We start from the raw sequence: 18,364 nt of genomic DNA on the forward strand, positions 1-18,364 counted from the left end.
AGGTTCGGTGCAGGTGGTGACGTGGAATGAACAGTACCACAAATTAACAACCAGTGATCAAAACGGGCTCATCATTGTGTGGATCATATATAAAGGTACTCTGCAGACAGCTTTGAGACTGGATAATAATCCATACGGTGGGAGATCTTTGCTGGTGATTTTAATAAATCTTTTTCAGGCTTCTGAAAAAGTCAAAATAGGCTTAAAACATTTTTCAAGTTTTTATTGTAATTGTCTGAATTTTTGTAGCGCCGCTTATGAAAAGGTGTTTGTCCTGCAGAGTTGTCTAAGGAAAAGATAGCAAGTTTTAGCCCTGTGCTTGGTAAACCACTACAAATGTCTTATTTTAAATGTCTTTTTCTTTATTTCCTTGGACAAAAATAGCGTACTGAACAATAAAGAAGCACATGAGTGATCTCCTTTAGCTTAACGGCTGTTTACAAGGGTGGATAGCGATAGGACAAGGGGGAATGGTCTTAAACTGAGACAGGGCAGGTTTAGGTTAGATCTTAGGAGGAAGTTTTTCACACAGAGGGTGGTGACACAGTGGAACAGGTTGCCCAAGGAGGCTGTGGATGCCCCATCCCTGCAGGCATTCAAGGCCAGGCTGGATGTGGCTCTGGGCAGCCTGGTCTGCTGGTTGGTGACTCTGAACAGAGCAGGGGATTGGAACCAGATGATCACTGTGGTCCTTTTCAACCCAGGCCATTCTGTGATTCTATGGTTCTAGTCTGGGAGAAGAATCTGTAAATTACTTAGTACTTATTTTTATCAGTGACAGTTTTTTCTTGTTTATTTCCCTGTGTGTTTTGGTCTCTTTTGAAATTATGTAAGCATGGATTTCTTCCTATTGGGCCCCTCCCAAACTTTGGCTTCCGTTTCTTATTTCTTGTTCCTATCTTTTTGGGAATAAGAAAAGCACACCAAAGCACTGGGTTTCACACAGTGGTATAGTCTTTCTGAAGTTCCACAAAAAACTTTGGAACAATGTTCTCTTTAATTTCTTTCCAAAACAGGCTATTTCTGCAGCTCTTTATTGCATTTCAGAGTCATTAACTTGTATCCCATCTTTGTTTAAAGCAGACACTTCAAAAGCTTTTCCATTTCATTGAATTTCTACTTTGATTTGTTGGTAATTTTTATAAACTCTTATGTTTCTGTATTATGTTGTATTTGTTTTTAGCAGCTTCTTGAAATTATATTGCTAAGAAATGTGATTAGCATCTCATTGGTATCCTATTTGTATATCTTTTAATCGAGGGTTGTTTTATTCTTTAAATTTGGCGATTAGTCTTGAATCCACAAGAGGATTATCAAATCAGAAGTAGAACTCAATTTTTTATTCACTGCTAACAGGTGCTTGGTATGAAGAGATGATAAACAACAGAAATAAATCTGTGGTTCGAAGCATGAGCTGGAATGCTGATGGACAGAAGATTTGTATTGTGTATGAAGACGGAGCTGTGATTGTTGGATCTGTAGATGGTAAAAGCTTTGCTAATTTTGTCTTGTTAGATAGCTTTCATTTTCCAGAAGTTGATTCATAGCAACTCTTTCTCTATATAAATACAATTAATAGTTACTTTAGAAGTTGTTGCTTAAATTCTTTCGCAGCTTTAGTTTTTGTATGGGATTGCATCCTTCCTTTAGTTTGTGGTATGCTTATTAAGGACAATCAATGCTCTGTTACAGGCAATCGCATTTGGGGTAAAGATTTGAAAGGTACACACCTGTGCCATGTAGCCTGGTCCTCTGATAGCAAAGTCTTGCTCTTTGGAATGGCAAATGGAGAAATCCACATTTATGACAGTAATGGAAACTTCATTGTAAGTCCATGCTCATTATCATAAATTATTAACTGTAATATGCATAAAAGTGTATTTCCTTTGTAGGTTATTTCATACTTATTTAGTTGGAAGAGGTCAGTTAGGGCAAGGTTTTCTGTGTAACATTTTTATGCAGGATTTATTCAGTTGCAATTTTATAATGAAAGTAACAACCAAAAGTTTTATTTTTTGCAAAGTTCTATTGTGGTAGTGAGTGCCTTTTGTGCGTATCTGTTTATTTTCTGGGATACTTTTGAAAGAATAAAAATGCCAGAACTGAAATACTTCTTTGTAATTAGAAGATGTGTTCTCATGTCTGATCCAGCATTGAATGAAGAGTTCAATTTAAGAGTTTCAAACTCTTAAATTTTTTATGCCAGCTTTTTCCTTGGCTCAGGAGAACAGTTTTGCATGTGTATATCTGGTCTCTTGCAAGCTCTTTGTGTAGATATAAATTGTTCCTCTACACAGAGTGTTATACCTGACTTTCAGTACTTAACCATTCTTGTCTAGGTGAAAATGAAGCTGAGCTGTTTGGTGAACTTAACAGGAACTTTCCGCATTGCTGGAATACATTGGTACCATGGTGCAGAAGGCTACGTTGAACCAGATTGTCCTTGTCTTGCTGTCTGTTACGAGAATGGAAGATGCCAGATAATGAGAGATGAGAATGATCACAGTAAGCGCAGAATGTGGGATGCTAATCACTGAGCTTTTATTGACCTAAAACTCCTACTAATCTTTAAATTTTCAATATGTATTTCTCAAACCCAGATCCTGTTCTGATTGATACTGGTATGAATGTAGTGTGTATTCAATGGAACCATTGTGGAAGCGTATTGGCACTGGCAGGCTCCCTAAAAGGAACATCTCCAGATAAAGATGTGAATGTTGTGCAGTTCTACACTCCATTTGGTGAGGTAAAAATATTGAACACACTAATGAAACCTTCATTTTCTTTATTTTAGCATGTTTTTTCTTTTTCCTGTGAGGGTTTCCCAAGGCTCCACCCAACCTGGCCTTGAAGGCCTCCAGGGATGGGACATCCCCAGCTTCTCTGTGCAGCTGTGCCAGGGCCTCACCGCTCTCTGAGTAAAGAATTTCTCATCAATTTTGAGAATGCTTAGGCAGCAGTGAAGATGCTAACTTAATGTGCATGTGTGGAATCTGGACTTACTTGTCTTTCTCCACTGTGTCAGACCTAGGGATCTCCAGATCTCTAGAAACGGGTGTTTGAGACTCTATAGCTGGAGTTTAAAGCCAACAGTCAGTCTGGGTTTTAGATTGGTTTTGTGCTGGCTGTGATAGTCAAGTTGTGGGTTAACGTTTTGGAAGATGGTGTCTTCTGTGAATAGGGTGTAACCAGGATTGGATTTACAGTTTGCTGTAGTGTCTGGTCAGACGCATGAACTAGGTACTAAATTATGTAGGCTTATTGGCAGCAGTTCCTTTAGGCATGAAGTCTTACCTTCAGAAGAAGGGCTAGATCTAAGCATGAGTATCAGTGCTCTGCTCCCTAAAGAGGTGTATTTTATTTAAGCTAAGGATTACACTAAGGAGTAGAGGTGTCCTTTATTACATCCATCCATATACTTTGCAACCAAGAAGTTTCCCTCAAACAAATGGTCTGTGGGACAATGGTTATCTTTTTCAGAAACATTAGTTTTTATTTAATTCATTGTTCAACTTAAGGTGCTATAGAAAAGATATTTAAACAAAGGGAAGTTTGTTAGCTCTTAGATTAGAGATTCGTGTCTAAATACTTAGGCTTTTTGGAAAGGGAGGGAGATACAGGGACAAAGAAAATGTCCATTGCCTCACTGCAAATTGTGTACCAATCAGCTGATTCAGTATATGCCCTTGACATAGCTTAAATGAATAAAAATATCTCCCTAACCTATCAGATGTAGTTAAAGGTCAGCTGACTAATATAATTCATACACTTACTGTCAGTGAAACTTGAGTCATGTCAGTTATCAGCGCCGTTTGGATATGAGGAAAAACTTCTTTACAGAAAGGGTTGTTAAGCACTGGAATGGGCTGCCCAGGGAGGTGGTTGAGTCACCATTCCTGGATGTGTTTAAAAACCATCTGGATGTGCTCAGGGACGTGGTTTGGAGTTAGGGTGGTATGCTTAGGCTGTGGCTGGACTTGACGATCTTTGATGATCATCCAACCTGAGCAATCCTGTCAATAGTAACTGAAATAGTAAAGGTGATTCAGATTACCATACGAAAGAAAAAATCATTATGCTGTTATTCTCTATTGTTTATTTTTTTCCAATTGTTAAAAATGTAGTATCTAAATGAAATATTTCCCTTTCTGAAGAGGCAAAAAGAAAATTAAAAAAATTGAGGTGTGGTTTATTGTAATATTTATCAAATTGTCAAACCTCATTAGCATGTGTATGCTAATTTGGGAATTATTATGGGCTACTCTAGAGAAGATGTACAAGCCTGTATTTCATCAACCGGCAGCACTGTTGTTATGTATTTTAGGGCAGTCTTCTTATGATATTCAGTGTTATTTTTCTTTTCCTGTTTTGAAACAAGCACTTACGCACGCTGAAAGTTCCTGGCAAGCAGATATCAGCTTTATCTTGGGAGGGAGGTGGACTGAAAATTGCACTAGCTGTTGATTCTTACATATATTTTGCAAACATTCGGCCAGATTACAAGGTAAGTGGTTATGTGGCACTTAATTTGACTAGCACATTTAGTTGAAAGAAGAAGATGATGCTTAAATAGCAGATAAAAGGATAGTTAGGTGATAAATGGATTTCAAAGCTAATTGGAGAGGAGAATTTATTCATGGAAAGTGGAAAATATGATAGTTTTTTTTTTATACTGACAATTTTTCTTTTCATTGGGCAAGGAATAGTTTTTTACATCCTGTAAAAACCGTAAGAGAGAGACCCAAATTATGGTATTATGGACTCTTTTTTATGTACTTACTTGTTTTTTTAACTTTGAGATTAGTTTCTATGGGCTTCACAAACAGTAGAGTTAGTAGAGCACGGGAGCATCCTACTGCACATTCACCAGTTGTGATCTCATTGCTGAGCTCTCTCTTGAATTGCTTAGCAGCTTTCCACAGACAAAGCTTGGATACAGACCTAGGTAATGATGAGAGCATTCTATGAGCAGTACATTTTATTCCCACTGCTAAGCAGTGCAACACTAAAACTGTGAGAGACCAAGGTTTGAAGAGCAGAAGTCTCGTGGTTGTGTCATGGGTTCACTTTCACTCTTTCCTTTTGGAGTTGTTCCATGGCTTGGTTGGGTCAGTGTTTATTGAAGCATACTAAAAATACTTCCTTTGTACCAGCTCAGTGCCATAGTCAGCTATAGAGTCAGTCTTTATTTTCAGTTGTTTGTACAAAACAGAATACCTTCAAATGAAAGATCTGAAAAATGTCAAACTTTGAGGAAAACAACCAAGCAAACCAAACTTGTAATTGTTTGGAATTTGGATTAAGACTCCACCAAAAATTAATGTGGGGTAGTATTGTTCATGCTCTTTTTCCTGTCTGTGATCAGTAACTCGTTCTAGATTTTGGATTTATTCAAATTGATATTTTAAGTGAAATTCCAATACAGAGCTTTCTGACCCAGTCGTATCTTGGCTGCATATTTTTTTAAAGCCCAATAAATAAAACGATGCTTCATTTATGATTTCTGTTTCATCAGTGCTATGACTTGAAGTTTTAGTGACAGGAATGTCTTTGTTGGTGATGGAATGACTTAGCAGTTGTTTTTTTTTTAAATAATGAATTTGTGGTTTTATTTCATATCAAGGAAATGTATACTTGTTAATATTAACACAAGTAGGCAAGGTTCTGAATTTGGCAGTGATTGAGGCTGTCACTTAAGTAAGGCTCCAAGAAGGGCTTCACAGTTTTCATTGTTGTTTGATTGAAGTGGATGAGCAGAGTGTTAAATTGGGAATTGTTTGAGCCTTTTTCTGTTACTTTGTTGTGGTGATTTAATAGAACCAGGCGAGTTAAACGCTGGAAATGGTGCAACCTGATAGATGCGATTCCTATTCATATTTTCATATTCATATTTTCAAGTTGCCAGTACGCTGCGTTTGTAAGCTATTTCTTTTTTTCCTCTCCCTATTAAAGTGAAAAAAGATGTGCTCAAATTATTTCTGTGGCAAATAACCTCTGTCTTGTTAGTCTACTCAGTTTATACTTGTTAGTATACTCAATTTCAACATGAAATATTTTTGTGATGGATGATGTGTGTCATCCTCCAGTGAGCAGCACCTTATCATCACTATACTTTCATCTGGTTGTATTGATAACTTTATTTTAATAACTGGGTAATCTGAAAGGTAACAGTTGTTAAATGACAGCGATTCAAAGCTGTCATGTATTCCAGCTGGATTGGAATGGACCTGGAGATGAAATGTTAGTATCCTATTACCTGTTTATGCATAATCCAAGTGTTTAGGTGTTGCCATAAGAAGAGAAAGTAGATTCTCAATTGATATAACAGTAGTTTCATTACATGTAAAATGTAAGAACCCTTCTGGGCAGCTCTCTAGCAGGTTTTCTTCATCCCTCTAGTAAGTGCTGGTTACTTAGAGTTCTGCTGACTTCTGCACAATGCCATCATCATCCATAAGTGATTCTCTGTGTCTTGTTTGCCTGTCAGCTTCACCTCCCTTCCAGATGTGTTTTCAGTTTCTGGTGTGTTGGAAAGGCTTTTTATTCACTTCTGTAATTTTGTTGAATTTTTGTAGTGTTTGAATGTTCTATTTCTCATTTTGCCTTTTTTCCTCCTTATATGAATGTTTCTTCTGGGGGAACAGGAGGGCTTTTCTCATGTTACTAATACAGGAGAAAGGATGGAAGTTACTTCAATGCTCTAACATAGTTGCTTATTTAGACTGCTTCAGGAAGTGCACTGTTTGAGGTGTTTATTATCTTCCATTGGGAAGTGAATGTTGTGTTGCCAACTTACTTGTCAAAGCAAGCATTTTCATGGTAAAAGCTGTCATCGCAGCGAGTATTTCTGTGCTCTCTGAACAAGAACAAACGTGGAGTAAAGGTTTTTTTTTCTCATTTTGGGAATAGTTCTCCAATTCTGATCAGGTCAGTTTCTGGTGATGGGAAGGCTTCTTTTTCCATGCTGCTAGTATGCAAATAACGTATTGTCAGGGCTTTCTTCCCATTCTTTTTATAAACAAGTTCATCGCACGACAGGTAAAGAACATTGAATAGTGATTGTATTATGTACTGATATGAAGTGAACACATTCATGAAACAACATATGTTGAATTAGTCCCATTTCTTGTAGAATTGCTCAAAGTAATTTCTCTTGGCAGTGGGGTTACTGCTCCAACACAGTGGTTTATGCGTACACCCGACCTGACCGTCCTGAGTACTGTGTTGTGTTCTGGGACACAAAGAACAACGAGAAGTATGTGAAATATGTCAAGAGCCTGATTTCCATCACAACCTATGGAGATTTCTGTGTGTTAGCAACCAAGGCAGATGAAGATCAACCTCAGGTAAGGACTTCTTTGTAAATGTCCTTTGAAATACTGTCGTGTATGTGTCAGTGCTTTACAAATGAAATAAGATTAAACATCCTGAATCTTTTTCAGTGTGTGACAGGGTGAGGGGAAATGGCCTTATGTTGCACCAGGGTAAGTTTAGTTTGTGTATCAGGAAAAACTTCTTTACAGAAAGGGTTGTAAAGCACTGCAATGGGCTGCCCAGGGAGGTGGTTGAGTCACCATTCCAGGATGTGTTTAAAAACCATCTGGATGCGGTGCTCAGGGACGTGATTTAGCAGAGGGTTGTTGGAGTTCAGGTAGTATGGTTGGGTTGTGGTTGGACTCAATGATCTTTAAGGTCTTTTCCAACCTGAGCAATTCTATGATTCTGTGATTAACTGTCATTTGACAGAAGGGCATTGAACAGGCTCCATGTTTACATAAAATGAACCCCATGAAGCTACCAAGTCAAGAACCAAAGTGCTAGCTAAAATGTTCAGAACCTACTAACTGCCTTTACTTACAGCCACTAATAACTTCACAAAAGCCACAGACTTCAGGATTACTATTGCTTTGGACATATTTTTCCACAGCAGAACAAAAAGTAGGAGAAGACCAGAACATTAAGAGTTACTTAATCAGCTGGAAATGGAAAAATAGAATGTAAGAAAGGGACAGTTTTTGGATGGTACAAATGCCTGTTATTACAAAATTCTCTTTTTTTTAATTTAAGTGATAGTTTATATGATAGACAAATCCTTTGGTTAATATACATTCAGTTAACATTAATATTACTGTCACACAGCTTTTCTTACTGGATTCAGTTCTGAATTATTTTCTGTATCACTTATGCATCGCTTACAAAGGAGGAGCATGAGATGGAGTCAATTGGTGCAACGGTAAAGATGTCTTAGTGCTGCTTCGTTGGAGTGTGCAGTAGATGGTGTGCTATGATATGATCTGAAAATGTGATATGTATGAACAAAGGCATTTGGTGAAGTCGAGTATGAAGTAATGTGATTTTTGGGTTGCATTTTTAAAATGTGAAGTAAAGAGAGGTGGGATCTAGTGTAACTTCCTGGAGTATAAGTAAGAGATTGCATTTATCACCTGAAAATTGCGGAATAGTAAGTTTCTTTCAATTCTTTCTGAATGGCTTCAGTCTAATTATTAATGCTACGTGGGAGGCAGCTTTTAGGAACTGAAGTAAACAGGTTTATCCTTTTGGTAGCAGTTCATTCATTGCTTTCTGAAAAACACACCTATTCTGCAATAGATTTCAGGGGATGGAATTGTGATTTCAAGAGTACAGAATGGATAGCAGTAGCTGATGGGGCAAACAAGATGGATTTTGGCAGGAACTGTTGTACTGTGAGAGGAAGGCGTATTAGTTATGAAGAACTCAGTTTTGATAACCACAGTGAACTTTCTGCTCAATGAAATGGGACAGTTTCATTGTCCTTGGTCCTAACCCACCACCTGTGTTGTTCATGCAGTCCGTCTTGGATACTGTCACTCCAGCACTCCTTGGTAGTCTCTGATAGACGGAGAGTCTCAGAAACAAGTAAAAAGGGCATAAAGGAGAAATCAAATAGAGTGAGTGCTGAAGAAGAATTAATGTAGATATAACAGAAACAAACAGTATGCAGGTAGAAAGGTTAAAAAGGGCTCCTGCAGGGGCCACATAAAGGGGAAAACTGGAAATGCTGGTGGAAAGTTTAACTTAACAAATAAATAAAAGTCATGCTTTTGAGGTGTTTTCTTTGATGACAGCATAAGAAAAAATATAACTCAGTGGGAAGAAATCCTTGTTCATATTGTTGTCTTTGAATGAACATAGTTCAGACAGTAGATGAAGCTCTAAATTCTATGCATTCTGCCATTCTCTTATTATTAAAAGCTATCAATCCATCAGTTCAAAGGAGCAAGCTGTACAGCTGCAATGGTCTGCTATCTCAATTACATGAGTTGGTTGGGAAGTGAAAGAATTAATGAGCAACTAACAGTCTTCCATTTCCTGGGGAATCAGGATGCCAGCTCTTGAGTGATTCAAGTCTAGCAAAACTGTTCTTTGAGTCTAAAGAGCCTGCAGTGGAAATCACTAGTTAATTTTCACATTTCTTATTCAAAACATTCTCATTTCCCTGTGTAATCATGATAAAGCTATTTAATCCTTGGTTTACATCTAGAAAACTGCGTTGGCACTTGAAGGCAATCAATTAGATGTTGATATCTTTTTTTGTTTGTTTGTTTTAATCTTCCTGATTTATCTGTGCTGATTAAAGCTTTCCAAAGTAGAATTGCAAGAAGGGCAAAACTAACAAAACCAGTCTGTTTCGTGGCATGTTAGAATAGTGTGGAGGAATGGCCTCACTCCCAGTTCTCCCCTGAAGGTAGCCCTCAGGAGGTTCGTGATCAAGTAAGCTTTCCTAAGAGTAGAACAGGAGCCCATACATCTGGGAGTTAGGGGCCTGCTGCAGTTTATCACATTATCCTATGCACGAACAACTAGAGAAGAGTTGAGTTGCTGAGAAAATACTGGTGTGTCAGTCAGTCAGTCTGACTGTCTGACTGGTGTGACACGTCAGTCAGAGTGCAGTCAGTGCTCTCCAAAGCTGAGGTGAGACTGGCCGTCTCACCAGCATCTTATCTGTGGACCCCACTGGTGGTACATCCTACATCCTGTGTTCTGTCTGATAGATTTGATTATCTGCTTAAAACAGCTGATCACCTTCCTGTTTTGTGCTTGGCTTCATTTACAGTGTTAATTGGCAAATCCCCCATTACAATCATGCTTAAACGTCTTTGTATTTTCTGCAGCCATGGTGTTCCTGTTTTCTGTTGCTGTTCAGCGTTAGATTGCGTGAAATGTGGGCTGTGAGATATGCCTTCACTGAAAGCCTTGTGCAGCTTACTAACTTACAGAAAAACGTGGTATTAATAACACTTTTGTTTCCCTACAGTATGTGCTGGTTCTCTGCAATTCTATTGGCACTCCTTTGGACCCAAAATACATCGATATTGGTAAGCACCTTGTGGTTGTTTTGTTGTTTGGCCTTTTGATCGTAGTAGGAAATCAGCTGAGTCAAATAACGTACTGCAATATTCATGTCCTATATTGCAGATTGTCATTAAAGTGTAGACTGTCCTGCTCTGATAAGTGACTTATTTGTCCTGTGGAATATGAAATATTGTGATACTTTTTACCCTCATAATTTCTATTCATCAGTTTGATGCTCTCTTGTCACATGTTGGAATCTTCAGGAATAAAAATGCCTGGGGAATTCAATACACAAATTTTGCAGTGGTTGTAGGGGGGAAAAAAAGATAAATGGCTGAGCACTGAAGTCAGATTATGTGGTTTTGTGTAGGGGTTGTTGTCCCTCCCTGCCTCTCCCATCCACCATCAGCTGTCTGCATTACTTACTGTTTACCAGTATCCAGGACTTCACTTAATGGTGGGATAGGGTGGAAGGAGAAGGAGTCGGGGACTTATAGGCCACATTTCATCTCATTTCTACAGCTGGCATCTAAAATAAGTTCAGTGAATGATTCCTAGATGGGGCCTATTTGCTCTGTGTTGGCTACAAAGAAGCCCAGGGCAACCAGCTTAAATGTGCTTGTCTCTGTCAGAGATGTCTGCAATTGGATGAGATGGATCCCGCTCAGACTGTCATAATTAGCTTTGTGTGTACATCTCTAACTCTTCCTTTTAAAGTTTTTCCTTTTCATTTTCTAGTGTTGTGCTCGTAAGCTTTCTAAATCTGTCCATGATTGTTTATAATGTAATTAAAATCAAGGTAGCAGTTCTTGTTTTCCCCCGGTACTGTCTCCCAGAACTGCCTCTACAAAAGAAAAGAATCTTCTCCAGTGACTGAAAGCAGTTAAAGAGAAATGCTGTTTAATTGAAGAGATGATGTTGTTATTGCAACTGCATTTGAGTTGTCCTAAAGAGGTGAAACAATATGTAAGAAACTTTTCTTTTTCCTTCAGTTTAAGTAAGTTTTCCATGATCTGCTTCGTCTCAGTGTCGGCTGATCGATGTGGTGCATAGGCTTACAATCTTCTTTGCAAGTGTGAATTCATGTGTGAAAATCTTAGATTTTTGAGCCTTCATCTTCATAGGAGGCCAAATATTTGAGGTTGGGGTTATTTGCATTCTTGAGTCCTGAAGAATTTTTGTAGTCTCAGTACTTCAAATGTAACAAACCAGTCTTTCATTAGTGTGTGAACACAGCCAAAGATACAACTTCTTTTTTTTAGATGTGACTCCTTTAAGACTCCTTTAAAGTTAGCTGACTTTAAAGATTGCAGGTGAGAGTGAGAACCCAGCCTCTGTAAATGAAACATTTTTGGATTACATTGTGCAGGTTTTATCATATTTGCTTTCCTTTGTTGTAACCTTTGAAGATACAGCTTTGTAGAATAACTTAAAATATTTCCTTGCACAAATTGATCTTATACTGTATAGATATTTGAATATAATCAGGGTTTTTATATACAGCATATCATGCTGTTTATCACAGTTGGTGCTTATGGCAGGAGGAGGTACGGTTGTTTCAGTTTTACAGGTGCTGAACTTGCCTTGTTGAGGTCAGTAGAGAGGGGAAACCTTGTCAATCTTTAGAGGCTGTAATTTACATCTCTCTAAGTTCTTCTAGGATTCCAGTTGTTCATAATTTCTAATGAAGTAATTATTTTGTCCTGCTTATAAATTAATTAGAATTTATTAATAGTTTAATCATTAATAGTTTAAGAAATAAAAACTGTGTGAATAAAATTAACATCTCTTGCCCAAGATAATTAGAAGGCTGTTTCTGGGTTGTGAAAACTATATTATCTCTCTATGAAATTCTTGTTTCTTTTCTTTCTAGAACAATTTTTCAGGCTTTTCTTTTTTTAATCAAGCTGTAAAATTGCTACGTTGAGTTCAAAACAAATAGAATATTTTCTGAAGCTTTATGTCAAACTTTCAATCAGTCCTTCATACAAGGCAGTCACCTTATTTGATATTTCACAAATGCTCATGAAAAATGCCTTCTGATATAATAGGAAGTTCTGCAACAGACCAGCTGGTGTTACTGTGCTCCTGCCTCCTCTTGAGTGCTTTTGACTACCACGAGTCTGAGCTGCATTTTTCTGAGTGACCTTGTCAGTTATTACAGACTGAACGGACAGTAACTCTGCTTTTGCCAGAGTGCCTCTTGCTGGAGTAGCAAACACCTGGAGCCCTACAGAGCATAAACGTTTGTTTCATGAGTCTTTGGTATCCTGCAGGACTCCTGGGCTGCAGCCTGGCAGGAAATTGGTACTGAAGAAGAAAGATTTCTAATAACGATGTTAAGTAGTTGACAGAGTGTTTCAGTAATGCATCTGAGAATGTGTGTTAAAACACTCTTTTTGTGCATTGTTAATTTTTGTAACGGTTTATAAGATTAGTTTTACAAAGCAATGCTAATCTTCTAATGACAAAGTAGCTGTGAAATCATGCAACGTTCCTTTCTTCCTCAAGAACTGCAAATCTTATGTTGTTTGGCTCTAAACCAGTAGCTTAAGATGAGTTCACAAAAATACTGATGGTTCCCTTTATTCTGTTGGTTTTCAAATTATGTCATTAATGTCATTAAAGCTAATGTCAAACATTAGCTTTCTAATGTTTGCCTGCAGGCTCTGATGGATGGTTACACCTTAAAACTCTACCTAATTTTCCTCTTTTATTTTGTCTAATGCATCTTTTTCCTTTGTTTGCTGTGTTTATAGGGTCTTTCAGAGCAGCTACTGTTTGCTAGCCTTTAAATTGATTTTCTCTTCGTTGACTGGCATTATATCCCATCCTACCAAAAAATTAACCAACGTAGGCTTGCAGGCTTTCTGTCAAAGTCCTTTTGTGAGTAGCTAAATATAAATTACAGGTGGTTAAATACCTTCTTTTATAATGTCTTTTTAATGGAAACACAACAGATGGTATCTGCTAAGGAAATATCACTCAGACTGGGTTATATCATCTTACATGTGCATAGGAGCACTGACATTGTTACGTTACCACCTTTCACACGTACTAATGCCCAGTGTAATGCACAGAACGGCCTGATCAGCACACAGTGGAGAAGAGGCAGAGAGCTGACAGTCAGGACCGTGTTGTGACAAAGAAGTTCAGTCGGAAGGGACCTTCAGAGATCATCTGGTTCCACTGCCAGACCACCTCAGGGCTGGCCAAAAGTTAAAGTATGTTGTTGAGAGTAAAGTATGTCCAACTGCCTCACCGCTGGGTGTGGGACATCAGGCATCTGTCTTGCCTCCCTCCTAACTTACCTTAATGGTGGCTGAAACAGCACTTGAATTGCTTTTAGTTACAGCTGATTGTTTAAAAGTGAATTCCTTATTTTGCTGGACTGTAAGCTGTTCCATGTGCAGTTCAGCTGTCCCTGCTGTTGCCTGATGATTTTCTTCTCTTCGTGTTTGCTCTTCATGGAGCAAGCACCTCCAGAGACATTTTAATCAAACTCTGAAGTTAGGTAGATGTTATTCTTTGGACTGAATTAGTTATGGTTTCTCTGGATTTCAACACGGCAAAGTGCAGGGTTTTGCAATTGGGCCGGAAGAACCCCAGGCACCTGTACAGGCTGGGAGGAGTGGTCCTTGAGAGCAGCTCGGCAGAGAAGGACCTGGGGTTCCTGATGGATGAGAGACTGAATATGAGCCAGCAGTGCACTCTGGCAGCTCGAAAGGCAAATGGGATCCTGGGCTCCATCAGGAGAGGGGTGGCCAGCAGGGACAGGGAGGTGATTGTCCCTCTCTACTCGGCTCTTGTGAGGCCCCACCTGGAGTACTGTGTCCAGGTGTGGAGCCCTCAGTACAAGAAAGACATTGAGATTTTGGAAAGGGTCCAGAGGAGGGCGACTAAGATGATCAGGGGGCTGGAGCACCTCCCCTATGAGGACAGGCTGAGGGAGTTGGGCTTGTTCAGCCTGGAGAAGAGAAGGCTGCGGGGTGACCTCATTGCAGCCTATCAATACCTGAAGGGAACCTACACCCAGGAGGGGAGTAAACTCTTCAAAAGGGCTGACAACAGCAGGACTAGGGGAAATGGTTTTAAGTTGAAGGAGGGAAGATTTAGGTTGGATGTTAGGGGGAAGTTCTTTACTAGGAGAGTGGTTAGGCCCTGGAACGGGCTGCCCAGGGAGGTTGTGGATGCCCCGTCCTTGGACGTGTTTAAGGCCAGGTTGGACGGGGTCCTGGGCAACCTGATCTGAATGTGTATGTTTGGTGGCCCTGCTAGGCAGGGGGGTTGGAACTACATGATCCTTGGGGTCCCTTCCAACCCGGGTGATTCTGTGATTCTGTGATTCTGTGGATTTTGCAGATGTGAACAGGCTTATGTGAAAACAATTTACTCTTCCATGTCAGATCGCTTCCTTTCCATCAGATTTAAGTGGGATTATTTGTCTCTTGTGATTCTGTATCCTATTTTAGACACTAAGAAGTGTCTCAGCTTTTTCATGTGGCAAAGTAATACAGTCATGGATCAAGTACCTTTTCTACCTACTATTCTTTCAGAAGATTAGACATGAAAGCAGGTGTTTTCTGTTCCTAAAATACAAAGCTTCTTTCCTTCAGGGAGGAGGTATTATGATGAAACAGTGAAGAGAAGTGAGTGAGGAAGAGAAAGAAGGGCCAGAGCAAACTTAGAGTATCATCCTTTTATATGTTGCTGTTGTTTTAATGGCATAGCATGTTAAATCCTTTCAGTATATGATTACTGAAAAGTAAGGCACCTTTCAGAAAGATTTTCCTACATTTTCAAATTCCAAAAAATCGGGACCTTAATACTGAAATTAGCTGTCTTCAAAGTCAATGGAAAGGGCTACAGAATTGAAGAAGTCTGCCCTTGGAGTGGAAAGCTGCTGTGTGGTAGAAATGCTGAGCAGAGGAGTATCCAATTATCTTGCCTGCTTCTGACTTAAGGTGCTTGCTTTTCTCTCAGCTTACAACTAAGAGTGCAAATTCTTTAGAAGGGTCTGATGCCTAAGTTCCAAAGGGTAAGTGCTGTTAAAATGTAATAGGAATAATAGTTCAGAAACTAAGTAGTTAGACTAACTGCCTAGAAAGGGATTCTAGATCTTCCTCAGCATGAGAGAACTGAAATAAGCATCTTTCCCTTCCCATGAAGGACATCCCCTTTTCTTTAGAAGCTGTGCTGTTTTGCAGCCAACATAGGAGTCACGTCAGGAGCAGTGTAGCCCAGTGGTTCAGCCCTGAAGTGGGAAGAGGGAGATCAGTGTTTTTCTTCCTTACTCATAGACGGTTCTGCATGACTTGTTTGTTTCTTGTAGTCTTTGTTCAGTGACTGTCCAGTATAAAATGCTTAATCAATTCTAGAAAACTCCATCCATCCCACTTCTGTCCAGTTTTAGTTATGTAGCAATTGTGCAAAAAGGTCAGTTCCTATGTACAGATGCGTCTCTCCCAGATGTTTGAATCCATCTGATCCTGTTGACCTCTCTGTGCTGTGTATAATGTTATCCCTCTCCATGTGTTTTCACATTTGACTTAAACCCAGCTCTAATTGCCCTGCTGTTGCAAAGAAGAGAAGGTTTGTGCCCCTCGTGTTAGCTTCTCATTCCTGCTCTTTTATGTTAGCTCCGTCATTTGTGATTCTCTATTTAATCCAACTTAATCTTTTACTTCTTTAACTTTGGGATTAGTTTTCAGTCAGATCAAACAACAAACTGATCCAATTTATTCTGTGGCTAAGCTACTCCTAGAGCTGATTAAAAGTGGCAGGGAAGCGTGAGGGTTTGTTGGGAAGCAGCTCGGTTTTGGTTGTTATGACGGATAGAGCTGCGAGTTACTAAGAGAATTACAGCGAATACACAGAATTTTTGGATTTGTTTATTGAATCTGAGACTGTATTCTTCAGGTGTGAGCACAGAACTAATCACTGAGCTGTGTTACAGGTAAATGAAATACACTGATTTCACGAAACGTAAACAGCTGCTGTATCTGTGCTACTGCTCACATGTTAAGCATTGCCTCTCAGCCTTCTCATCCAGTACTGACATTTATACTAAAAAGAATTAAACAGCTGTTAGGTAGCTTATCAAAATCCTCTTGGTTTCAGAGAAATGAAGTCTGTTCAACCAGTCTTCCCCAGTCTGTCCATCATAGTGCCATTCTACCTTATGGCAGGCCTATAGCACCCCCCAGAGTTCCATCCTCTGCTAATATAAGGAAAGGGTGGAGAGATTCATTGCAAAAGAATTAGATTTTGTGCTTACACCATGTTATCTGCAACACACTTCACTAACAGACAGGGCTGTAAAATGGAATTTGCTCAGCTTGTCTGGTGGCATATTGATTGAAGTGTCGAGTTTGAAGACATTGAGGGATTATTTATTGATTTCTGATTTTTTTTCCTATGTATTTTATGTGCTGATTCTTGATTTTTGATTTTCAGAACTCAAAAAAACGTGAAAGAAAAAGCCATGATAGAACCAAGACAGTGTAGTATAAAGAATAATGTGATGCCTTGAGTGCCTATATCCACCAAACATTGACAGCAGGAATGAGACATTGCCTTTAGCCGTGCATTCTAAATGGTTTTAAGGATGAAGTAAAAAAGAACCTTGGCTTTCCCTCTGCAGTGATGTCTGGATACCTTTCAGTATCTGAAGGGGAGCTACAGGAAAGAATGGATCAGACTCTTTAGCAGATTCTGTGGTGATAGAACAAGGTGAAATGGCTTCAAGGTTAAAAAGGGCAGATTTAGGTTGGACGTGAGGAAAAAATCTTTACAGGGAAAGTGATGAGGCACTGAAACAGGTTACCTGTCTTTATGGTGGATGCCCTGTCCCTGGGGACATTCAGGGCAAGGCTGGTAAGGCCCGGGGCTGCCTGATCCTGGGCTGCCTGTGGTGTCTCTGCTCATTGCAGGGGAGTTGGACTTGCATTAAGGAAAAGGAAAAGTGCTGGAATAATGGGGAGAAAAATATTAATTATAAAAGCAGTGCCTTGAAAGAACTTCTGGAATTTATTAACTTATCTGCAATTAAGTAAATCTACTCTTTCTTTTTCCTTTTTTTTGGTCTTTTATCCTATGGAGATACAATTTCACACATTTGGAAAAAAAAATCCCAAGTTCCTACCTAGTCCAGTACTTGCTGCTCTAAGTTTACAACCTTTTGGATATCATAACAGGGCCGTTGTTTGTCACAATGACCAGAACACACGTGGTAGCAGCTTCCAAAGAGGCGTTTTACATCTGGCAATATCGCATCGCCAAGAAGCTCACAGCAATGGAGATTAATCAGGTGGCACGGACCAGAAAAGAAGGCAGGGAAAGGTTTGTCTCCAGGCTTTTTCATGTTCTTTCTTTTGCATAAATATGATTTTGATAAAAGTGGATTCTCCCATACCTAAAGTATGAACTCCTCATTATTGTTTTCCTACTCAAAATTGTTAAGTGTAGTTTTTCATGACAAATGCACAGCTATTATCCAGATCTCTTAGACTTTTTTTCCAATTAGTTTTCTGCTTACTGTCACTGCTACCTGTGAATGCCTCCTTTACAGAGCTGCATGTCTGATGCATGTGGGTTTTTGTCTTCTCTGTACCCTTAATTTCTCAGCAGTTATATTCACTCTGATAACTTTAATCATTACTTCTGTGTCAGTGGCTGTTAGGGCATATTCTGTCCAGCTATTCTCTAAATAGAATTTTGCCCTACTGTGTCTTTGGCCTCTAATCTTGTATGGCCTGTTCTCAAACTAAACAAGCCAAAGTTGTTATCATCTGCCCATCCAAAATAATTACTTCATATAATAACTCTATGCTCATGTTATGTTAACTTAGTTACACTGACTTCCTCTTTCTAATGCTTTTATTTTTTAAGGCAGAAGAGTTCTGATAAAGTTTTGAATATAGTAATTTTGTGGACGTGATACTGACATTCTTCCTAAGTAATGGAAAAGAGCATGAGGAAAATAAAGTGTCTGAAAGGAGACACTGAGATGATTGATCGTTTGCAGGAT

At 39.1% G+C, this 18,364-nt stretch overlaps 1 protein-coding gene across 2 annotated transcripts in view; it reads left to right on the forward strand.

Annotated features, from left to right (window-relative positions):
* Positions 1–18,364, forward strand: part of WDR35 (WD repeat domain 35) — a 37,644-nt gene that overhangs the window by 3,241 nt on the left and 16,039 nt on the right. The window contains exons 4-13 of one of the 2 annotated variants that reach the window (XM_048935057.1): positions 3–95; positions 1,357–1,485; positions 1,693–1,826; positions 2,340–2,505; positions 2,601–2,746; positions 4,379–4,504; positions 7,161–7,346; positions 8,201–8,233; positions 10,298–10,358; positions 17,532–17,676. In XM_048935057.1, coding sequence (XP_048791014.1) covers positions 3–95; positions 1,357–1,485; positions 1,693–1,826; positions 2,340–2,505; positions 2,601–2,746; positions 4,379–4,504; positions 7,161–7,346; positions 8,201–8,233; positions 10,298–10,358; positions 17,532–17,676 — 1,219 coding nt within the window. The remainder of the gene's footprint in view (positions 1–2; positions 96–1,356; positions 1,486–1,692; positions 1,827–2,339; positions 2,506–2,600; positions 2,747–4,378; positions 4,505–7,160; positions 7,347–8,200; positions 8,234–10,297; positions 10,359–17,531; positions 17,677–18,364) is intronic. The other variant, XM_048935058.1, reaches the window with a different exon arrangement.

This window comes from Lagopus muta, chromosome 2, assembly GCF_023343835.1.
Source record: "Lagopus muta isolate bLagMut1 chromosome 2, bLagMut1 primary, whole genome shotgun sequence".
In the NCBI taxonomy this organism is placed as follows: domain Eukaryota; kingdom Metazoa; phylum Chordata; class Aves; order Galliformes; family Phasianidae; genus Lagopus; species Lagopus muta.